At 33.7% G+C, this 26,044-nt stretch overlaps 2 protein-coding genes across 2 annotated transcripts; one reads left to right on the top strand and one right to left on the bottom strand.

Annotated features, from left to right (window-relative positions):
• Nucleotides 1–256: 256 nt before the first annotated feature.
• Nucleotides 257–6,217, bottom strand: LOC124645372 (exosome complex component RRP41-like). Its single transcript, XM_047185175.1, has 7 exons — nt 6,085–6,217; nt 5,086–5,268; nt 4,565–4,637; nt 3,180–3,319; nt 2,701–2,908; nt 2,051–2,145; nt 257–1,533 (listed from the first exon to the last, which is right to left on the bottom strand). Exons 2-7 carry the CDS (start codon nt 5,266–5,268, stop codon nt 1,480–1,482), a joined length of 753 nt encoding a protein of 250 aa, XP_047041131.1. The 5' UTR covers nt 6,085–6,217; the 3' UTR covers nt 257–1,479.
• Nucleotides 6,218–6,864: 647 nt separating this feature from the next.
• Nucleotides 6,865–25,151, top strand: LOC124644876. Its single transcript, XM_047184518.1, has 6 exons — nt 6,865–7,114; nt 9,979–10,128; nt 10,749–12,032; nt 12,190–12,355; nt 12,968–13,166; nt 15,427–25,151. The coding sequence occupies exons 1-6, from the start codon at nt 6,989–6,991 to the stop codon at nt 15,542–15,544; spliced, it is 2,043 nt and encodes a 680-aa protein (XP_047040474.1). The 5' UTR covers nt 6,865–6,988; the 3' UTR covers nt 15,545–25,151.
• Nucleotides 25,152–26,044: the final 893 nt, after the last annotated feature.

The following is a 26,044-nucleotide window of genomic DNA, read 5'->3' as shown; positions in this document are numbered from 1 at the left end:
TGCCTGATTTAAACTGTCTGTGTTCACTTGTAATATTTCCGGTACATTCTTGAAATAAACCGTTTAATTTCAGTGACTGTAGAGTATAAGCAATAAGCTAACAGTCATTAGAAATTTAATGGTTATCAGGACAGGGACTATAAAAAATTGCCCATTATTCTTAAGGGCATGTAAGTACTGTTTTTACCTTCCTTCTTCAGCACCTATAAATCACTATTTATAAATATTGGAACCGTAAACAAAAAAAAAAACAGAATATACGACAGTATTATTTATTTCATCAAATTGGAGATTCAGACATCAAATCTTGAGTATAAGTACTTAACTAAGATTATTATCAATACAATGGTCATATTTTTTTCAAGTTATAACAATAGTTATTACAAGTGGTAGGTATAATCAAAGAGTCCTAAATGCATTTTATCAACAACAATGGAGCGGAACATGTTGTCCTGAGTAAATATTCAAGATAGTTATATAACTTTTTTGAAAATGGCTAATATTAATGAATGTTTATTGAATGTAAGTTAATGTTTTACATACTATTGGACCAGATTTAATGCTACACACAAAAATCTGAGTTCTTAATACTAACCAAAATTAGCAATTTCTAACACTATTACATTAATTAATTGGTCACTGACCGCATAAGTACTTAAGACAAACATACCCAAAAAATATGTAAATCTAACATAGTCATATAAAATAAATGACGAGAGAAATGGTAAAATGTACCTACTGAAGGCTAAATTAGACCGATCACTTCGTTCACAAAATAAAATACGCACCAGCGTAGAGTAGGTACACCATAATTTTTCCAGCATCTAATATGAGCAAGTATAACTGCCTGTACCTGGAAAGTCTCGATTACGCTTTTTTAGATCTTTTTGACTTGGTTAGTATGACGTTTTAGGGAATGACTTCCCTAACATATATGTATAGTAGCCTAGATTTTAAACTGATATTTAAGCTATATTACTGCCAAGCTTCATTAAATTTTATCCAGTACTTTTATCGTGAAAGAGTAACAAACACACACACATAGGTGTATTCATTCTTACCTCTCGCAAGCTTAATTTTCTTTTATAAATGAAGTAACCTACAGCGCTTCGCGCAAAATTTATTACGATCAGTCAGCCAAATTCGAAAACATTTTATTTCTAAATACTTAATAAACCTTGCCCTATAAAGAACTAATTCACTTCGTGAATATTTTTAATATCTCAGAATAGACTTTGGCAGTCAAATACTTTTTTCAAAAAATATAGACTAGAGACCCCTGTAATACCCGCTTAATTTTACATTGATAGAATACATACCTTACTAAACGCAAGAAAAAATACATCTTACAAAAAGTAGAAGCTAAATAAAAGCTGGTCAAATCATGAATGCCACGCAAACATACTAATCTTCAGCAAACAATCATTAAAAAAAAAAATAACGATTAACACAAGAAACAAGATCATAGTCGTGTGTAGTTTAATGAGGCCAGGTCTCGGCTAAATACTGCCGCAGAGCTTTGTCCAACACAATCTGAAAAATAATGTAAATTTTTTATTACATAATATATAGTAGTTAGTAATAGTAGTTTTACAGTAGTAAATCATGAAATTCCGAAAATTACAAATAGGTGAATCCAGGGGCGCGATTCTACTAATTTTACTTAAGCGATACGACATACGATTCACATCCGACTGAGATCCAATCACGACTCAATTATGATTGAAGCGGTTGTCATGGCATTCCGCTATTTTTTCTTTAGATAAAAGTAGGGTTTTATCCTTTTCTGTGATTCAATAATGAATCATGTTGTCCGCAAATTATTTACCTATGATTGCAATATGAATGTAGAGCAAACGACCTTATAGACCAAAGGCAGACCAATCGCAAACCAATCAAATGTCATTGGAATACGATTGGTCTTATATAAGTAGCAGAATGCCCGCTAAAAAACTGCTATTGCGATTCAATTTCAATTTTGACATTATTAACTTAGCAGAATCGGGCCCCAGTTACTAGTTACTTAGTTTTGGATAATTAATAATTGTACCTTAATATCTTTGCATCCTTGTATAGCCGTGTTTAACACCTTTTCAAAATGATCCATGTGGACTCTGTGAGTCAAATCCAGAACAGCGATTTTTCCTGTAATAAGAAAATAATAGTTAAACAACAGTTATTTTTAGTAATCTTTTCGCCAAACTTTACGACCGTTCAAAAGTTGCGCGAGTTGCCGCGTAAGATCCGCCCTAAGTAACTGCGAATGGGTATGTTGTTCATATACGCGACTAGTAGGTACCTACAGTACTACTCGGAAGTTAGTCGCGAGCCGCCATTTAGTTTGGCGAAAATTATAACAGAACTCGCACTGCTTAGCATTGATAATCTACAGATCCGCGCATAGCTAGTACATGATAAACTATTAGTCCCTCTTTTCCATTGTTAAGATGTAAAAAAAAACATTAAATTGATAGTATATTTGTATACGGTTCTTCAAACTATACAGACAGAATTATGTTGCTGGGGAGTTTGTTCCACCACTTCTTCTTCCCAGCAAAAACACATAGGAAGTGGTGAAGGGCGGGCGTTTTGGGGGCTGTCTTTTGTAAATTTGACGTTCGAAAAGTGCTGATTTTCAGCCTACTTTGAATAAATGACTTTTGATTTTGTATAGGTAAGTAGTAAAGGTTGAAGGTTTACCCGTATCAGGCAAGCAGGCCACAGTCAACACAGCGCAGCCTGCAGCTTCCTCGCCTTTGTTGACGTCCACCAGAAGATGTTGCTTCTGGTCATCTGTGATCGCTATGGAAGCGGAGCACGCAGTCACGTACTCTCTCATGGGAATCCCGGCGTCAATGAGCGCGAGACAGGCCGCGTTTACACTCGCACAGAATGCATTGCCGTCATCCTACACAAGACATTACCAGACTATTATATTTTCATTAAAGTGTCTGATTTCTATGAATATGACTGAATACTTCAATATAAATCATGCTTATCTCTTCCCTTTCAGGAATAAAATATGCGTGCGTAAAAAAAAGATTAGGTATGTTCAATTTTGGAAAAAACCCCTACACTACACTACTCAACTTTATCCCACACACGATTGCATTTTTGACTGTTGAAAAGCCTCATGTCGGGCACAGAGAGCCAGTATAGCATTAAAGGAAGCTGCTTACCTGTAACACTTCAACATACACATCTATCTGTGAGCGAGGATAGAGCTCTGATTTGAGGGTAGCCAAGAGAGCCTGCTTCAAATTCATTGACATATTTTCCAGAACTTTTCGCTCATCTGCCGGATCACTTTTCCTCATGGCTGAAAGAGTTTGACAAATAGGTGATGTTGGACCACTTTTGAGGATATATTTGTAAGACACTCAAATAAATTGAAAAGTAGGTAAGTAGATAACGATATCATGCAAACAATGGTTTTGAAAGAAGCTGCAGCATCAATTGGTCTACAATTTTGATATTGAGCATACACTCACTTTCGCATGACAACTTAGAACAAAAGATGGTTTTCTTTGAAAAAATCCTGATATTAACAGCTTTAGAATATGCATACCAGCACATTTGATCCTCATTGTTAGAAGATTAATGAAAAAAGCACGAGCCCTAAGATGTACCTGCTGAATACGAACAATATAGAAAAAATATAGAAAAACATGAAGGACACTTATAAGGAATAGGTGTAGTTTCAACATAAGTATATTTCATGCATGATTTTGATAATTGTATGTAAGTAATTTAAAATATTGTTTAATTATTTTCTACCAAAATCTTCCTTTTGGGTACGCGCATTCAGCTGCCTGTAATTAAGTACTTAAAAATGATTGTTTTCAATTTTGTTGGATCTACACTCATTTAGCCCATTATTAAAATGGCATCAACATGCAATGCCTCCAAACTATATTTTTAAGTTTTTCATCATTCACAGAAAATATTGAACAAAATAGACAGTAAAAGCGATACCAACTGTTGCACACACATTTCTCACAATGATGCACAGTCTGACAGCCATTACCATGGGAAAAGTTACTATAAAAGCAACCAGTTTTCCAATCAATTGGTTTCAGCCTGATTGATCAAATCATTATAGATCTTTTTATTAACCAAATACCCCACCCCAATCTTGTCTGCATCACTGTCAATGTAGAAAACTATTTCAACTGAATCCAATAGTCCTGTTCATGAATGAAGACTAAAATGTGCAGAAGCCATAGGATTTTTTCCAGTTTGTTTTTTTTTTTATGATTTTAAGGTAAAAAGCAAGTTTTTTTTTAAAGGATTAAGCGTGTGAATGGTTTGTACTACAGTTATTGTGAGTATCAATTTGACTCGGGAACTGGGCAAGAACAAAATAATAAATAAAAATATTTTTATAATTAGAAATGTTTGATCAATTAGACTACTACATCAGCAACACTGTTGCTTTTAGCAGCAATAATATATTGCTATTCAAAGACAGTATAATAATTATAAGATAAACATATACAATAATTAGGGTTCTACTCTAGACTTGATTTTAAAACATTGCATTGTATGGCATAATTGTATTCACCTGTTGCAAATCTAGCAATGCTGATTTTGCAATTGAGTGCTACAGCATTTGGTAGCATTTTTGTTTTGGATGCCTGAAACAGGTTTAGGCAGATTCAACCTATGAAGAGCTATGAAGGGACATTGACCACAATTCTTATTTTTTACATCTATACTGGCTTTAAACAATAAATTTTAAGGGCACCTTCAAATTAACCATGCAACAGCCGTTACTGTGCTCTTTCGGTAACCTTGTTGTTATGTATTGCAGTGGAAGCATGGCTCTCTCCCGATAGTTTGAAGGCAACCTAGGATAGTTTTAATAAGTGTAGTAGTAACTCTGTTGTTCTGCATTGTAAGAAAAATAACTTGATGAGACAGTACGAGTGGTTACAAAGTGGTCAATGGTTTTCCTGCTACTGGCACAGCCAATCTAAGTTTAATACAGATATGTTATTTGAGATTTTAGACAATGTTATTTGAAGCTGTTTAGTAAGTGAAGTAAAAAAACCAGGAAGGTACTTATTTCTTGGTTCAACATACTTGGTGGGGCCCATAAACAGCAACCAAAACCTTGGTACATCCTTGTTCCAAGTACACGCTCCCATCAGGTTTGGAGCTGGCACCGAGCTTGCACCTTACTACGGCGAGCTCGTGAGGCCTGCGCCCATCGACGCGAAGGCCTTGCATGGATACCAATTCAGTGTGAACTAATGACAGTGCCATCTGCAGAATAGGATGTGTTAACGTAAAAAGATAAAAATAAACGCATAAAGATGACCAAAATAAGTTAAATATTTATAAAAATAGCAATGTGAAGGTGGGGACCGTACGTTTCGTAATAAAAAAAAAACAGATGGTCAAGAGCATGTCTGGTATCATGCACAGTGTAGGGTTCCGTACGTAGTTCCTGTCTGTCACCAAAGGTGTCTGCGGACACTTGATGCCTCGTTGGTCTAGTTGTCGCATTCTGCGACTGCTGTGGAAATAGCTTGGTGGGTTTAAGAAACTTTCCCAAAGCAGCCCGGAGTCTGAAAGTCAGTGCTTGATAAGCCCGTGCAACAGAGAACACGCGAATGGAATTCCTGCACCTGATTCTTTCTTCAGTCCTTACGGATGGGCTTGGCTATGAGAGTGAAGGAATAGGGAGTACAACTGTCTAAAAAAAAAATTATTTTGAGGGTCGTTTATCTAGCTATTCAGTCCAGCAAAGTAGCCGAACCGGGTAAACCCTGTCAAGCTTATTATTAAAAAACGGGATTATAGTTACGCCACAGGGAATAACAAAGGAACAACCATTCAAACAGAGTTGCACCTACCTACCATATATAATAGACCACCACCCTGTGGTAGATTGATAGAGAATGCACTTGTTGTGCATTGTGTAAAAAAATTAAGTAAATAAGTGAATCAATAAAATAAATACAAAAGCACAGAAGATTTTAAAACTTATGAATAAGATGAAATAATATAACAGAATTTTAGAGTTCGTAAGTGAAAGCGCAAAAAATATATCCAAATGTAACTTATTTATTTACATACCTTTGTGTTCACCGGATTTTTTTTATTTATATATTACGGAGGGCGGCGGCGCGGTGGATTGGCGCGTACTTGATAGTTGATCGATCGATATAATTACGCAGTTCCGTTCCGCGCAGGCTGGTCTTGTCCTCTATGGTCTTCTTATTTTTTATAGAAGATATCCAACTTCCGGTTTTATAGTGTTGTGCTTTGCGTTGTCTTTCTTTGTGTTTCTTCTTTCGTTGTGTTTTTTTGTGTTGTCTTTCCATGATTTATTTATATAATTATGTTTAAAAAATATGACATCAAATCAGTGAAAGTACCCGAATTTCATAGAAATCAGTTGGTTAAGTTAACGTCATAATTTTCGAATGAGAAGTAGCACATAATAATAGTAATTATAAATTTAAAACGGCCGGAATGTTTTCTTTTAATATCAAGTATCCCACATGATGGTGGAGTCATTCAGTTGTTGTCCTTATCCTTCTTCAGCAACGCTTTCCTTGGTATTTTATCATATTTTTGGCACTACGTCCAAAAAGAGACGGAGCTCTTTTTGGTTCAATGTCGAGAGATCTATGTAGTATTCAATATAAGGCGATCAATTACGTATTGTGTAAATTTATTGACCATGTAAAGTTAATATTGAAGATTGCACAATGATTTTTAACTACCAAAATTATTGCACAATATTATTGCATGTCTGGGGGCCGCCTTAAATTACCTATGCTGTAGTTTGATGGCGATGGCTTAAAAAGCTGGTACCCAAAATCGAAAAAAAATGTGCAGATAGAGAATAATTAAAAAAAGTAAAGCAACCAGACTGCAATGCAATGTATTATAGTATTTTCTTAATTTTTTATGAAAATACTGAATTTTACGTCCATTTTTTGTTCATGTTATAACCCAAATCAACATTTGGGTTATGGAGTCACCGCCTTTTTCAACACACTCTGAGGCGCCTCCTATCAGCGAAGATAGTGGTCTTATAATTACAAGTGGTTCTTTTTCTAGTGATTCTGCCAGTGGATGGCATCACGTCGCATCCGAGGTGAGCTAATCATTAGAAATCTTAGCAGCATACGATATTTTAGTTGAATCTTAATTATAGTCTGTTAAATTCTCAGTACATAGTACATCGATTGCTTCATATGTTTATATAATGTAAATTATGTATTCTGTTGCGATGTTCATAGAAATAGAATAACTTTTTGTAAACAAAATGTTATACATTTATCTGCGAGCCTTGTATTTATTTCTTGTCAACATAACGCTTTTACAAAGTTATTTAAAAAATTACTTTGCTCATATATAAAGTACACAAATATTGCTTGCTTTCACAACATTATGATGGAAATTCAAAATAAGCCTTGGTCATAATAGACAACAACCTTTAATTTTCGTTATTTCGTGTTTCTTTTGCGAATTATTTGCTTATTTGTACTTTGGTTAATGTTTTGTTAGAATGACAATATTTTCCTTGTTGTTTTCCTCAAGAGCATAAAATCATGAAATATTTCTTTATTTAAGGTCATTTCGATATGTTCAGTACTAGAGTAAAATATGGAGTAAGTCAAGTTCATTGATCTGATTCTGGTCCATCTGCCTTGCATAAGACTTTTAAATTTTCAGTAAAATTTTTAGCAGATCTAGATAATTTTGTTACCAATTATTCAATTTGGTGCTGGTGCACACATACGTTCCGGTGATTCCTTATTACTAACATAGGTCCAGTCTGTCAAGAGATGTAACTGGCATTCTGGGGGTGATAATGTGGTCAATTGTATCAACAAAGATAGCATTCGGCTCAACCTGATTCTACGTGAAAATTAGGTAGGTATGCAGAATGTTGCAAAAATACCTAAAAAACTAACATAAAGCCCATAACATTTATTATTGAAGTTCAGGTCTTCACTCTGTAATATCACAGATTAGGTAAACCACACATATGTAACATTTTACCTAACACGAATTACTGTTGTTTCCCACAGTCTCAGAAGCTCCCAAGTGTATATTTACAAATATCCTACAAACTATTCTATACAATATACATAAGGCATTTCTGTCCTTAAGAATAACTGTCTTGAAAATTAACAATAATGCTGTATACCAGATGTTATAAACACTCATTTTTCATTGACATGCGCTATTTCACCAAAATTAAAAATACATTTATAATGTCATCAAAATTTAATAACAAATCTATTTATAGTGCCTCATAGCTACATAGACCCCATCAAATAACTTGTCCATGTGAAAACAGCCACCAAACATAGTGTGTAGTGTCCCTACATGTTGATTTACATGAAGTCACCAATAGCAAAGAACAATGTCAGACGTCCATAGTAACTTAGGCTCAATAAAAATATTTCATGTACAGTGAAAATTCTTACAGTTATTTGTGTAGTTTAATGTCAGAAGCTTTTCTATGTTTTCCACTTTTGCATTGAACTTCTCTAAACCAAATTATTCCAAATTATTAAAACGAAAAACCTGAACTCAATAAACAAAATATATTTTTTTTTTAATAGTTCTAGATAACAATTAAATATTTTATAAGAAGTTAGTATTTTATATTTAAATTGTTGTAGTAAATAACTTTGTGTCCGTGAGAATTTAGTTTTAAAAGTTGATTGGGTGGGCCGAAACCTGACATTGTTCTTTAACAAGAGCTATAATTATGTACAGAATAACTGAATCCTTTTAAACTTTTGTTTTCTTTCGTTACTGTGGCTTTTGTTTACTGTGGCTAGATTGAACATGTATAGGCTCTTTGATGCTCTTTGTGACAAAAATATTGTCTTGTGGACTCTATACCTAGCCAACTAAATCCACAGTAGACTGGAAGACAATGCTTACTGAGCTTATTTTCTATGTATAGACACCTAAAAGTGTTCCCATATCTGGGGTTATTTACAAAAAACAAAAAATAAGAAATTATTATTAAAATTTACATTATGCAAACAGTCATAAGTAGGATACAAGAGGGTATTGTTAACAAACAATCAAAAAATATATTTAATTTGAATTATTCTGTGAAAAATTCATAAGCTGATGTGTTAGCACTTTTCAGTACGAATCTTTCATAGTCATTACCACTATCTTTGCTAAGATTAGTTGAGCAAAATATTTTGAATTTATTTGAACCATACATGCATACATACGATAATAATTCATTTCAGAATCCCTTGACACAAGCCAGACATTTCTATTTAATAATAACGCTTTCGTTCGATAGGTCAAATGGCTCGTACCGATAGTTCCCTGTTTAGTCACATCAAACGAATGCAGTATTTCATTATATTGTCTTTGATGTAGGTACATAAAGCAATTATGTTATGAAGCAAGTTCGATTAACTCACTTAATCGATCGTCCTCTGCGCCTGTAAAATGAAACGTTAACGTGTTCTAGATTCTAGTGCGAAAGATATACGTAGCTACAGATAGCAATGACCTCGCTCGCTTTTGGCAGAACGAAAGGGAATCTTGATGGAGTGTGAGAATTGGTGACTAAACCTCAATCTGATATATAGGATCCACTTGCGAAAATTGTCATTTGCGTTCTTGAATTCCAGTAACGGATAGAGATATCCTTACCTTTTAAGAGTGCTTACGGTCACGGGCGCTTCAGTAGCTGCTATAGCGATAAAATTGCAACTTGATCATCTGTACGTGTAAACAAAACAATTGAATTACAAAGCGATTGCAACCACATTATAGAGATATTTTTATTGCTTGCAAACTCAAAGCACGGCGAAGGTTATTGATATATCTATTTATAAGTTGACTGTGCGATAAATTAAGTTCTTTCACAAACTGAAAAACCTTGAAATGGGTTTCATAATGGTACATTTTTCCTTATTGCTGAATGATGTTATATTTTATACCCCAGTAATAATTTTTGTCTTTTTCTAGCTACAAGAAAGTGACTTCGATGAAAAATCACTGTCGCTTTGTGAATCAACAGAGACATCGGAACGCATGTGTGGCGATTTTTTTAATACTGTAAAGAAAGGACCTGGCAAAGTTATCGTTACGACTATTGAGCCACCTCCAGAATTTCAGGTATGTGGTTACTGTATGTTAGTACAACACAATCGCGGAGAGTTTACCGATGACTAAATATTTACGCATTATAATATACTCAATAATGCATTCAATACAATGAACATTGTACTGAAAACTGCATCAAAATAAATAATAAATAAATAGAGCAGCTGTTATGATGGAGACATCTGGCTATCTCTGTTGCACTCTATCTAATAGTGGTGTGCATACATTGGTGCATGCGACCTTGTTCCGTTATTTGACAGTTTCCCCCTTCTACTGGTTTAAAAATGTTATATAGGTATTACTTAATTCACAACGGATAGAAGGAATATTTTATTATTGCAAGAAATTGAGTCAATTGCTTCTCTATAACTTGAAACTACGCTTGCCATCCTGAGTTTATAAGCAAACTCTGCGGCAGTAGCACCATTATTACACTTTGCCTACCTGCTACGTTCATATCACCTGGCTGGATCATTCGATTTATTGGAATTTGTACAAGTCGCAAACATAATATTAGTCATTCACCAATTGTCATCATGATATTCTTTTTTGAACTGAGTGATCTTTATGAGCGAATATTATTTTTTATTTTATAAATTGTTATTATAATCTAAACAATTTTTATGTTACAGGATAGTCCCGCTTCGGAAAGCGTAGAAAAATGTGCGGCTGCATACGTGCCTCCGACCGTTGTTTTCACCTATGATGTTGCAGACAAAGTCAGAACATCTAACGTGGATGTAGCAATCACGACGAGACATATTTCTCCGATGTATCCAAGAAAACTTAAGCCTGAATCTCTATACGAACGTCGTCAATGTTTGAATCATAGGTTCGCGAGCCCAAGGCTTCTTCACTTGAGCCCCTGTCGAGTCAATCGGCCTTCTTCGAGAAACTCTCTATCGTCGAGGTTGTCCAGCAGTCACAACTCGCTTGTTACTCAGTTCCAAGCTGATGATTCGAGTTTCATCACCCAGGCTATTTCACACGACACGCTCTCTTCTAAACCCTCTGATATAACGGATATGTATAATGTTCCCTTCGATAGCGATATTTATGCAGTGCCCATTGATATGGTACGGCCTAGTCAGAGCAACATAAGGAATAAAGGAAAGAAACCACCTAGGAACAACAAAAAGCGTGGCAAGACTGTAACTCAGGCCACGGTGTCTAATATCCCTGTTATTGATAAAAATCATAAAGCAAAGGAAAACAACAGACACAAGGAAGTGAAGACTAAAAGACATAGCTTGCCTAGTTCATCTTGTAAGAAAGCTACCGGCGATTCTGATACTGATTCTTTACATTTAACCTTACGTGAAATGAGGAAATATTTGCACACACTTTATTCTAGTTCAAGTGATTCAGAATGTAGAGCTACTATTAATAAAAAAAATAATCCCATAGTAAGTAATGTTGGGATTCATGCAAAACATATTGCTAAAGATGCCAGTTCCACTGTATTTTTGAAAGAAAGTAACGAAATCACTAGAACTGTGGAAACCAATAATAACCACAGAAAAGCAAATAAGAATTCTTTCGGAATGAATGTTAAAAACAAGAAGCATAAAGAGAATATTCCGAAAGATATGATGGAGTTGGAGAAGAACGACAAAGCGGTTAAGAAAAGTATTACTAATCAGAGCCAGAAGGCTAAGATGTCGCCTGTGAGGATATTGTCGATTAATTTGAAGCAAAGCTTTTGTAATTTGTTTCGTTGGCGTCGTCAGCCTGTGCCGGAGAGCGCGGACGTGGAGAAGCTGTGTGACGGCAAGGAGGAGTCCCCGCCAGCGGCCGTGCGCCGCGCGCTGCCGCCGCTGCCGGCGCCGCCGCTCGCGCGCCAGGGACCGCGCCGCCCCGGCAACGAAGAAGATACCGTCATGGATTTCGCTACCTCTATACAAAAAGTTAAAGATGTGAGTCATCCTTACACATTTACAGTAGTTTATTGCTCAAATAACATATTCTTAACTATTCATTTCAAATTACACGTCTTCAAAATTGAGTAGTAATATGTGAGACACAAACTATACCTATTGTAGTCAGTCCACTAATACACGTTTTCTGTTTCAGTATGGCTGGTATTGGGGTCCGATATCGGTGGAAGCTGCTGAAAAGATTCTTTCGAATGAACCTGATGGTTCATTCATAGTGCGTGATAGCAGTGATGACCATTATATTTTCACTCTAACATTTAAGCTCAATGGTCTTAGACATGTAAGGATTGAACATGATCAGGGTAAGAATAACTGTCATTTCTTTAACTATTTCTATGGATAATAAAATAACTCATTGTATCGAGTATGCAAAATTTCTACGACTTTCCACAAAAGACAATGAGAATATCTTTATATGACTAGTTGACTACTAAACAGAGATTTTTTATTGAAAAACTTACTCTTCTTGTACTTGAACAGCATAGATAGAATTGTCCGAGGATCAATCTTTATTCTGTTATTAAGGCAACTTACGTATTAACAGAAGTTTAATATTCTACGTCAACTGGTGATAACTGGAAACTCATTCAAAGGCCACCTACTAACGACAATACCTAATATTCTTAGTTCTGAATCATTACTGGGTCTATAGTAGAGAAAATTTTTCACAAAATGTTCCATAAATTACGTACGTAACACACATACCTAAAACAAATTTACATCTTACGACGAAACACAGGGTGTGTTCACTAGGGAAACAGTCGTTAGTTGTATGCTAAATTTATATCTTACATTCTATTAATATAACGATCCTATTAATCAATATAAATGACTATACTGTTCCCCAAAAAGCGTAAATATAAAACACTGCCTAGGCTACAATAATTTCTAAAGTGAGTTTGTATTCATTTCAGGTAATTTCTGTTTTGGTGGCTGCACCATGTTTAAAGCGCAGACTATAGTAGAATTCATAGAGAATGCGGTTGAGACGTCTCGAAGCGGCCGGTATTTGTTCTTCTTAAATCTACGACCGGTGCTTGGGCCAGTGAGAGTGCAGCTCTTGTATCCAGTTTCAAGGTTCAAACGCGTACAAAGTCTCCAGCATATGTGCAGGTTAGCTATAAATACATTTTAGTTACTATATTGGTGTAGCTGGTGGTTTAACTTCGATTATATAAATAGTTCAATCTGAGGGCACGGCAGTGCCCCAGCCAAGACTCGAGCAAAGCGGGCACGGCCGTTACCATCTTTTCTCGAAGCGTTTCGCGGCTATTTCAGCCCCCTGTATCTTCCATGTGAACAAAGCTAGGAGTTTAGGTTTTCGACGACCAAGAGCAAGTATTAGAACAAGCTCAGTCTCAAAATTACAAGATATTTGAATAAATAGTTTACGAGTTATGAACGATCAAAGTTACACCATTTTGTCACTGACTCACTCACTGACCGATCATCAAAAGTCTAAGGTACTTCTAGCAAACTTAGAACCTTCAAAGGACAATGGGCACAAATATATGGGACCTGGTATACCCCACCAATAGGAATGTCACATATACCATTGGATAGGTCTTTTTATGTAGAACAATATTTACTATGACAGCTTTGTTGAAATGTTTGTCCGTTCCGAGATATAGATCAAAAACTGTGCAAAAGTTAGAACTAAATAATCTATTGATAACTCAAGTTTTTAAAGGAAAATCTAAGTACTACCAAGTGTAAGTCTTGTAAGTGCTACCTGCTGTGCCCGTTAGGGTCCATAATTGTTACTATTAGGTATGTAGCATTTCAGTATCATCCAACATCAATGAACTGCACATGTACTATGGCGCATGTTTAGTCCATGGTGATCTCAAATTCCAATCAGTCCATAATCAGTCCAATCGTAAAATCATGTCCATATAGAATTTATCAATTCAATGGTATTTACACATTATTACAAGGAACGACTTTTAACTTGTGCTCATGGCCAAGACAGTATTATTGTAATGTCAACAAAACTATTGATATAGTCACAAAATATTGATTTATTATTACAAATAAAGTAGAACAGGACTTGGCTTCTATGCGATCTCAAAACTTTTTACGGTGGAGGAATTGCGTAGAGGATTGGCTTTTTTTTACATTTAATGTTTTTGGTGGGATATACACATCGATATATATGTACTACGTACTAGATAGAACGTTCCGAACAAAAAGCTTACCACACTGAACTGCAGTGCAGACTATGCAGTGCCCAAAATGGCAAATCAGAGCGATTTTGACACCTGCGTCAGATGGATGTCTATGAAACGACAATTATAAAATAGAAAATACATATCAAGGTATAAACTTACACATATAAACTAATTCGAGAGTCAAGTTAGTAAAATTACACGCTGTTCATGCTATTACAACGCTTGTATATCATACTTTTCATTTATAATTCAATTTTACAAATATGCATTAATTTGTTCCCGCCCGTCTCATCTTAAATTATGGATTAAGAAAATCGTGCAGAAACAGATGTGCCATAAAACTGGCAGTAGGTAAAATATCAATGAAAACAGACTTCACTTTGTCATGGTATGTTCTTACTTTCAAGAAAAAATAATTAAATTCGCGAAAATTTGTGATAGCCCTCTTAAGAAAAAAAAACATCGTAATTAATATTAAAAACCCTAAAAATAAGTTCCTGGTTTTAATATATTACATGATTTTGCATTCAATTAGATATAAATAAACTTTTTGATATATTACATGATTTTGAATTCACTTAGATATAAACTTTTTGAGTAATGAAAAATGTAGGCAAAATACGAGCGACGTTTCTGCAATTAACATCAATGAGGATGACTACATGTCACAATACGTCATCGAGATGTCAACAGACGACATAAGCGGGTAAATTATTTGTATGGATGTTCTTGTCTATCGCTAGAATATATGTCAATGGATATACATTTTCCGGGCGATGAAATTGATCGATCTGACCCAAATTAAACATTACGTGCTACCGTTGTTTACATATCAACCTGTTGAGGAAAATAAACATTGTTCCTATTGTTTATGTAGATACAGTCTGTATAAAGGTTTACAATGACTTCTACAGCATGGCCTAATATTATTACATAAACGTTGTTAACAAGACAAATTACGATCCTTAGAAAATGGCCTTTTTGTTGATGGTTTTAGCAAAGATATAGATTTAGGTTTTTATTATGAAAATTGATTTACCTTCCTCTGGCGACAGTTAAAATATGAAGTATTGGATAGGTATAATATTTCAAAGGTGGCTATTTCACTTTAAAATAAAAACTATTTATTTATATCAGTGATATTATGTTAACCTCAAATCTGTGTTAATTGGTTACAATAAATATATTTGTTCTACTTCCAGGTTTGTGATATTAAAGTACGTGCGTCGTGACCTCATTAGTGATTTACCTCTGCCTCGGCGCCTCGTAGACTACCTGAGTGCTACCCACTACTACTCGGAACTACTCGCTGACATGTGAACGAAAATCTAACCACTATTCGTACAGAGTCCTCGTAAAAACGCGTGAATATAATCATGATTTCATCATCAAGGTACCTCATTGAATAATTTATGAATTTCTATAATGATCTTATTTATTTTATTTTCTTTTTTTGTTTATTTTTATTATTTTACAATCATATTTAATTTAATCCTCGTAATGAAGTGTCGTTATACAAAGATCAGTGAATATGAACTATATGACATTATGTAATGGACGTGAGATTTGCAATTTATTATAAGGAACTTTGATTCGTGCATTTCGATTTGCTATATTCTACATGATTTGGTTGACAAATGTGGATAGTATTCCAAGTTACTCCTTTTAATGTTTTTTTACTGATGCTATAAAACTAATTTGAAATTGACACTGTATTAAATTATTATTTTTTAGGCAATACTGTCCTTTATGTATACGGTCAGTGTTCGAAAAGTTCCTATGTGGCGATAATAATCCGGCAAGTTTAGAGATCGACTTTTGTCTAGACACACCACTCTTATTATTTCACATCATATTGAATATTCGGTCAATGTTTCGTCGTAATCTCAATCAGCCCTGGCAAGGTGATGCCCAGAACTATCGAATTACGATATGACTTGCGAGATATACTTACGAAGAATCTAAATTACATGAGAGATCTAAGAGATATAAGGCGTATTGATAAATAGTTTTAAATCGATAGTAAGATGAAATATGTACAGATAGTATCAAAGAGAAACAATTGTAAAGTCAGTTGCACATTCTTTCATTCACTTGGTTAGATGTTTCAGTATTTGCGACCGCCTGAACTAGGATTGCTTGTGATAAACAAACTATGTAAATAAAACAGTTTCTGCTTAAAATGTCTGACTGGGTTTAAACAAACCACTGTAACGTGCAAATGCAACTGCTATCATATGACAGGGGCGTGGTCCCGTCCCAATTTACCTTTTAAAGCCTCAAAGCTCATCCGACGATTTGGGAAGTGTTTTACCGAAAATTCTTTTTTTAAGGTATCGTTGAACTTCGAACGAAACCTGAACTTTTTCTTGACAAGGGTAAAACCTATCTAATGGTTTATATTATCAAGTGTATATTAACGAACGAGCGCTGTTAATTGAATTCAAGCCATCAGCAAGTATGTTGTTCATCAGTTTGGTTGCATATAGTGTGTGAAAAAAAAACGTATCATCAAGGTTGTTTAAAGAGGCCATTTGATAAACCTATAGATAGAGAGAGTATTTTTTCGGATAAATTGTAGTAATTGTGGCACTAGCGAATACAAATATAATAAAAATGACCAGCACGGCAGTGTCAGCACATTTGACAATTCGCTCATGTATTGCCTTTTTGTCACGGCAATAAATTAGCTTCCTTTTAATATTGCCCGTCAGTAATAATTCAGCATACATGAAAATCTGTAGATTTATCTCTTTTAATCAAAGATATAAGTGCCTCTGCCTTTTACAATAATTATTATAAAACTGTAAAAATATTACTGTTCTTTATTTTTATATGGGACAGAGTTATCACGACTGCGAAGTAAAAAGCAATATAATGTCGCTTGTTATTACAGTTATTCTAAAGTATTATCCGAATAAATTTAAAATCTAGCCTAGGTGATTAAAATATGGACGAAGGTATATAAAAGAAAACAGAGACCTTTATTGTACAATTCTAAAGCTAAATCAACTCAATAAAAGAGGAGTAGGTACACGAAAATGGCTAAACACAAATCCAATATTAGTGAACATTCTTATTTAACAGCTTATTACAAGTATATACCTATTATTATAGGCAATCGTTTCATTCTTTGAAGCTTTGGCTGTTGCGGTTATTTCTCAGGCTTTAGACAGAAACTATACAAAAATATTGTACTAAAAAACTTTGTAAATTACTACTAAACACAATTATGTATCTGTGTCCTTACATTTATATGGATTCCGTAACTACTTTTGAATAATTGAAGAGTATTATACCCTTTTCGTCAAATTCTCAATTTGATATAAACACTCCCTTTACTATTTTTGTTTTGACACAAATGTATTTTGCCATTTGTACCCTTTTTGTCAAATTCTCAATTTGATATAAACACACCATTATGTATTGAAATCATAATTCTTGCCTGATTATCATTATTTTAAACTTGTACGAAGATTAAAATTTTACGTTTTGAACTTTCGTAATTAGAAATCATTCGATTTCTCGGTTAAATGAAATCAAATCTAAATTACATTAATGCGCCTTGAGAGAATACAAAAGAGTTGCATGCACATAACTTAATTATGAATTATTTAGGATCTTTTAATTAACATATCTTTTTTGGTTTAACCATCTTAAAGTTTTATTTTACTTATTTATTTTTAAGTAGTTAATTGTGTAAATAATATTAATTAAAATGAATTTTAAAAACTTATTATGTTATAAATACAATAATCCTGTATAAATTGTGTGTAAAAATTGGAATTAAGCATTAATTTTATAGTTTAGTTATTATTTAAAATGTGTTTATATCACCAAAGATGTTTATGAATATTGTGCATTGATGGATTTCTTGTAACATTACAATATCGTGTTTATCCTGACTTATAGATCATGTGTGTTGACGGTTGATTATGGGCGTATTTAATTTAAATGGACTGGCTGTTCTGTATATTTAATCTGTGGCATTATGAACTGAGCCCCTGGAGTCCGGCAGAATCTACATCTAGTCAGACACGTACTGATTACACTTGCGATTGCGATTACATTGATTAATTTATACAAAAATCTATAAATTATACTTAAATGTCTGTATTCAATCGTGCGTATCCATATGTTTGGTCGTGAATATACTTTTGTTAAATCAGGTGATCGCCGTCAAATAATATAAACTTGTATGCCTTTTTATACCACCGTGACAATTAATATTCTAAGATTTAAATTAAGGTATTACAAATAAATAAACATATCACAAACTAATTGTTAAAAGTATTACTAACTCATTTAATTGTAACTTGTAACGTAAATACTGTATGCCTGCATTATTATATGAATTAAAAATAATTGCGTATTCGTTTTCTGTTGCATTAGAATTAGTAGAATGTACTATTCTGAATCGTAACCAATAAAATATTCAACTTAGCAACTAGTAATATACCAAGTACTCGTGTGTATTATTGTCTATTACTTGGTGAAAAACTGGCCTATAAATATTCTAAATTACGTCGGATTGCATTATTGATACTAACTTAAATAAGTTGATTGTCGCGACACACGAAACTGCCCCAACCAATACCTGCCTATCGATTCAAAATTCATTATTGAAAATATTGGTAAAAATTTAGTTTAGTTTGCATATTACACTTATACCTGTCTTTTCATTTTTATTGTCTGTTAACTGCTTTAGAAACATTAAAATCAATTAATATGACTATGTACACGATATGGCTATGGCATATAAATAATATATATAATATAAGGTTGTCCGTTGCTTTCGAGGCAATTACCAAAATGACACAAAATAAATCGAGAGATAATATAAGCTATATTATCCGACTGTGTGTTACAATAATACAATTATTATCATTATGTTACAAAAATACACGAAGTGGTGCTGGGTTTGGCTCGAGCAATCCTTCCCGAACATTCTATCGCAGTGTAAAATTATAGATTTATATTTTCCGACGTCTATTGTGTATATCAACGTAACGTTTACTATGGCTAAACTGTTCGCAATTGTACTCTGCGCAATAAAACAGTTTTTGTTTGACGTCGATATGTGTGCATCGACCACTGTTTTCTAGTCGCCTGTAGCTGGGGTTGGATTTTCTGTAACCATGTTCAATCATTTTACTGTAAACCTAAAACACGGAGTGTATTTTTTCACGAATTTGGTTACATTACACCTATCAATTTGAAGCCCTGCTGCCATATTACACTTATGACGGAGACTGGGGCTGCAACATCACTTATAATTTAGGACATTAAATAGCTCGGAGAAGAAACAAATATAAAACAATGAAGTATTTTTGAAATCTATTATTTGTCCATAGAATGATGTTAGATGATTGGAGTGCTCCTTTCTACTGCCTCTATATAGCTTGGCATTATGCTAATCAAAGAATATAAATACTAATTTCTGCTCAAATGTCATCGGTCGCAGCATTCTCATAATGTAATATGACATGGACCTAAAACGCAGAAGTACAAATAGAACTCTTGCCAGTGTAGCATAATAAACACAGAAGTTTTTTTACAAGTTAGCTTACACCTACACACTGACTTGTATGAATTATTCTTAAAAATAATATTCTAAAATTAGTGTTAGATGTAGTTCTATAGTTATCTGTATAATGTCTATAGTTGTAGCTACTTACTATAGAATATACATTTACATGATTAAATATCCAGGGAGTTCCATAAGACGTGGGCCAACTGTTACTATGTTTGTTCCGCGATACTTGAGGACTATTTCACCTTTGCATAGAATTTTACAAGACTCATTCTAAACTAAAACATCATTAGGTCCTTATCTGGGTGGTGTAAGCAACTAAGCATTTTCTATGAGAATAGGATATTTGAACAGTCATGATAATTTTAATATATCACGTTTATGCTTATGTCAAAAACACATTATTCATTTAATATTTTTTGTTCGACATACGAAAAATATGCAAAAGAGCCGAATCTTTGCGGTCACGAAGGGTACTGCAGAATTTCCATAGTTCAAGGCGATGGGAAATGAGGTCTCCATTGTTCTGTGTCCATTGTCACGCCACGCTCGTGGTTCGCCCTGATAGAAAACTGACTGTGAATTTATTATAGAAAATAATTCTAATAAACTTGTATAAATTTGATGTAGCTGATAATCTTAATGCTGTAATAAATTAATGTTCTTGTGTAAATTAATTTTGAAATATATACCTAATATTAATGTAGTGGCTGACTGGCTGTGTCTAAAACGAGTAGGAACTTATATAATAATAAACGATGCAACAATCACAGTTGTAAGTGATACGAATTATTGAAATACTTATTTTGCTATTGTGGGAATATGTAGGTAGCCGTAATAAAGATAAAGCAAAAATAGGTCTTTAAAGTCATAATGTGTCAGACATGCTAGTACAAACCAACTAAAATAGAGATGAATAATTTTGGAGTTGCTAATGATCGCTTTCGTACAATGTAATGGAAACTATTTACATAGGTAGGTATTATATACGTGCTTTGAAAATCGTGGAATATGTAACTCGTAGTTTTAAGGTATACGTACCTATAATTAATAGTGCACGCAAATGGAAACCCATTTGTGTGTTGTACTTATGTGAGCAATATAATCAATGACTGCTTACGAGCCAAGAGCTCATTTGTAACGTTCATATCATGATCGAGAGCGCTGTGCATGCCTGCATGTTTATTTTATTCACGTAGCCGTGTTATAAGCTGAACTAATATAATAATATAATGTCCATATGTGATTTATATAAGACTATATACATAGTTCATGATTGATTATTACATAACACAATAACATTTTAATTGGTAGATATCGAAAATAAAATGATGAAAAAAAATAAACCTGAGTGCATCACAAAATGTATATAAGCAGAAGTAAACACCTAACCTAAATATATTTATTTACAAAACCTTCTCGTTGAGAAATATTAAAAATGTTCATAGGCAAGCGTTCGATAAATGGTTTGTGTTTCTGGCACTTGGGCATACGCCACTTTATATCGAAATTCATAGTAACCAAGATCGACTTCATATGATACTACCTAAATGTATCAAATCTATCTTATCTAACAATATTCCTATGACAAATTAATATGGTCGTTGCAACTTTGCGCAACAGTATGTAGTATAAGTGTCGGGTGGCATTTCATTAACCAAACGTAAATTAGATAGTTTTATCATAGGCGTAAGTGTGCTCTTAGGATGCAGTTGTAATGTTATTCTTAGAACTGACAATGTACTACTTACTATTAATTACAGCGTGTTAACGACGCAACGACTGAATAGTGTTGTAATCCCTGGACTATTATAAAGCATGATGATAATTCTTCCGTCTGACTGAAAGTCTCAACATTATTACGCCTAAGCACAACATATTTCACTCCGCAAACATACGTATCGATTTACTTATTTAGATGTGACACGTTTTTACATTATTACATTTCCGCATGTCAGATAATTGCCACTGACTTGATGAACTATACTTCAGGATAATTTTATATAATTAATGTTTTATTTATATAAATAAATTCAAATCGTTTTTCCACTATCACATTCCAAGAACCTGATTTGATGACAATGACTCAAACGTTACTTATTCACGACGGTGTGACAATCTCTGTTGAGGTAAAAAGGAATGACTATCTGATTTAATTGGTGATTTCGTCTTATTAGTGTTTTTTTTAAGTCTACATACGTAATTGAATATGATGAATTTTTAGCTTCTAAAATCGAATGGCCGTGAAGTTGCCCAACACTATCGATCTGCTTGCCCCTTTGGCTCTCCCCACGCGTGTCGCGTCGGGAATCGATTGATTAAATAGCTATTTTCGTAAGATTTAAACCAAAAAGTTTCCATAATTCACGTTTATCTATAGAAGTATCGCCTACATGAAGAGGTGCAGGTGATAGGAATTGTGTCAAAAACATGCTACGTATCTAAAATACAATTAACCGGTACAATTTTATGGCAGTGGTATGTCTAATCTGTAAAAGCTTAATACAGCAAAACTACGGCTATATCGCAACTTAAATTCTGAGGACTAAATGTACTTACCTATGTACTCTTGGAAGGTAAAACATTGCAACAAACAATGTAGAAATCATCCTCATGCACACAATTACCAAATAATGAATGATTTGACTTACATCTACGTTGTACATTTTCTTCAGTAGTTTACATAGTTATAGATGCACCCGTAGGTTTATTTTTATTAGGTATGCTTTAAGGTTGAAATGATATTATTTAATACTTACCTGTCGATTCAGTTAACAAATATTGTGTCAGTTTTCCCGAGTTAGGCATCTACATAATGTGTTTTTGAAAGCAATTTGTAAACAGAAATAATAATAACCGCGTAGATATTGTCTTTTAATTTTTAGGTTTTTATTCCAGTACTGATTAAAAAACTTCTTTGTACTAACTTTTTGAAATAGTCCCATCTCTGTGATTTTCAAGTTAATCTTATATGGAAACCAGAACTGGTGTTGAACTTAATGAATTCGCCTTATCATCGGCTGTAGATATTTTTAAGTACTACTTATAATATGAAGATAATTGGAGCTGTCCTTTATATAAACTATAGTTATGGGTAATATTCGTCATGTACCTATAATTAATAAATGTATGGAAAAAGTAAGTACAAAATATGATGAATGAAAAATGTGTTTGGGTATTGTAAACCGTAGCTTCGCTAATTGTGTCAAGTAAATATACGGAGCATAATATTTTTTTAAAATGTTATAAGCAAGTAACAGAATTATTACTTGATTGTTGACAACACACGGCAATAACACCAGTGTTAGGCAGTAACTATTGATGTGACCTGAAACATAATCAAATTTTCAACTAGGAATAAGTGTTATTGATAAAATAATATCGTGGCTGTGACTTAATACAAAAATGCCCGCTGTTTACTTGAAATATGAAATGTTCTAGACTATTTAGGGACTATTAAAAATATGTATACTCTGCTGTTCTTGATCCCCCACTCCATCCTACCATCCGTGAGGGCGGAAAAAATAACAAAGCCTATAGTCGCGGCAGTTTACATTTTACAAACACATTTTTTATCTCAAAATAACTAATTACGTAATGTGAACTACGATATAGAATTAAAATAGTAATTTATTCTTTATAGTTAATTGCTATATATTCATTCATTTATACGTTCTAGTGAAAATGTAGAAAATCTGGGTGGATCGTAATCGTAATGTTAATCTCCTTGTATACAGAGACAGCGAAATATGTAAGAAATCTACAAAATATATAATGCTCAATTGTGTACATGTTGTCCCATGGAAGCCTACTGAGTACGATGTTGAGATGTTTCAGATTAACAGTGCTGCAGATCTATCTAATGTAGACAATAATCAATTACAGAGCAGATAGAGCCACGACTGTTCTTGTGCAGTTGACAGCTATCAGTTTTCAAGGGACGATAGCACTTTGTTCTGACTTACAGCTACTGTTAACTGCACTTAAAAAAAACTGTGGAAGTCGCACAAAGCGACTTTACCGCGACTTCTGGTTCCGAAACCCCATTTTTCTGATCCTACGAGTACTTACATATTTTTTGGTGGGAAATTCTATTTAACCAAATTGATTTTGGTTAAGGGAGGCTTATGTTCAGCAGTGGCCGTCCCATGGCTGAGATGATGAAAATGATGATGAAATTGATTTTAAAACTGCTACTTATACATATACTTGACAGTCACATGGGTCAAACTACACAACTGACGCTTTTCAGTGAATAAATCCTTGTTTTAACCCCGACTCAAAAAGAGAGGTGTTACAAGTTTGTTTGATAAATCATATATGGGTATGCTTTTGTGTTGGGATTACTTACTACAGCTATAATATAAGCATATTTGAAGTAAATATTCTGATAAAATATTACACTGTCTTTAAGTTTTGCAGAACTACTTAGAACATAACTAACAGTTTAATGCGTTTTCTTATAACAAACCTACTTGTTTATCTTCTTTTGACTAACCCATATTTCAACACGAAGTCGTCACACCTAATTAGCTCAACCTGTTTGAAACATTATGTTAAGTTTGGTTGGGATATTATCATAATCACTGCGTACACGAAGTATATTTACAAAATATATAATTATATATAATCAATGTATATTCACGCTTGATTGAATGTAGCCCTGCCTACTGTACCCACATTGACATACACGCAGATCTAATGATCACGCTTCCATCTTAGAATAATACTGTGCTCGGTTTTAGGGTATAACACCTTACTAAAGTCCTAATGTAATAATCCTATACTATACTGTTCTACGGAATCGTTAAGCATATACCTACTAATTTATTCGATGATGAATCATCATGCCTGTACATAACCTGTTTTGTAATAATTTCCTTTATGTTATGATTTGATCACAGTTTATTGAGATTCCACTTATTTATGTTAGTCATCGTTAATGTGTGTTAACATCATAATGTTTAATAAGTCAGATGTTCTAGTGTTTAATGGGCGGTTTAATTTTACTCATACATCAAACTATATACAACAACAGTAAGGGTAAAAGTAAAATACATAATTCAACTGTGATTTAACTTAATAATATGCTAACTTGCGATACCACTTTTTGCGTACCGACTAGTGACGTTAAACACACATTATACGTTTCTTAATTTTAGATCTTTAGAGTTATTTCCAAAGCATAAAGTGTTTTAATAATGTTTAGCTTATTGTTCAATCAGTACTTATTTACTAACGTTGAATTAACTCAGTATTTGTTATATAAAATTATATATTACAGTTAATGTAACGCATGTAATGCACTTTTGTGTAACAACTGATATATAAGTTAAGTTAGTTCATTCTGTTTTATAAAAATGGGACAAACAAATAAATAGGTTCCGATTGAAATTCATCGTTTTATTTATAGATAACATTATTCGCCTAAAGGCCTTAAACCCTCAGATCATAAATATAATAATTATCTACATTTTTATGGCATAGGTACCCGGATACCATACATTTCAGTCGTTGTCTTCTTGAACAATTTCATTAATTAACATTTTTACAAGACAATTCACACATCATAATTTTCATTTTTATTAATAGATCGAGACTTTTATTGGTCCCTGGGTACATTTCTATGATTTAATGAGAAAATGGCAAGTTTATTTGTCACTAATCTCAAAAGGGCTTTAGAGAGTTGACTTTGCTCGGCCCAACGTACTCGCCTTGCAAAAATCCGGGACTATGTCCCACAATCTGGTTTTATAAGATACACGTCCAAGTAATGATCTGGAAGCACGTCAGTTTTATGACTAAACACCTAATTAGCTCTGAAACTACTTCCCCGTCGGCTTGCGCTGTAACGGTACTTACTGAAAATATGCCGTGTCTATAAATATTAGGTAAGTACTTTCTGCCGTGTCTTGATAAACCAATAAAATATTAATTTCTTAGTTAATGACTTGGTATTAAAGACTTGAAGATAGCAATGCTCTAAAAAAATAGAGACTTTTCTAGGTTCCTAGGAACCTAGATACCAGTTTGGCTCCTTCGTCAGACAGATATGACTGATGCTCTTCGTAGTTCATCTTGGGGTCTTCGTTGTAGGTACCTGATTTTAAAGCTACACATGGCCATTATTCACTGTTTAATATCTCCAATCTAATTCACAGGTGAAATGAAGAGACTATTAAAAATCGCCGAGTCAATTCAAATATCAAAAGCATAATTGATATACGAAGACAGTGAGGTTACCGCACCTGTTCAAGTACTATTCAGCATTAATAATGAACAGGATA

The sequence above is a fragment of the Helicoverpa zea genome, chromosome 31 (assembly GCF_022581195.2).
Source record: "Helicoverpa zea isolate HzStark_Cry1AcR chromosome 31, ilHelZeax1.1, whole genome shotgun sequence".
NCBI lineage: Eukaryota > Metazoa > Arthropoda > Insecta > Lepidoptera > Noctuidae > Helicoverpa > Helicoverpa zea.
The sequence above is the reverse complement of the archived record's forward strand: the minus strand, read 5'-3'. Positions and strand labels throughout refer to the sequence as shown.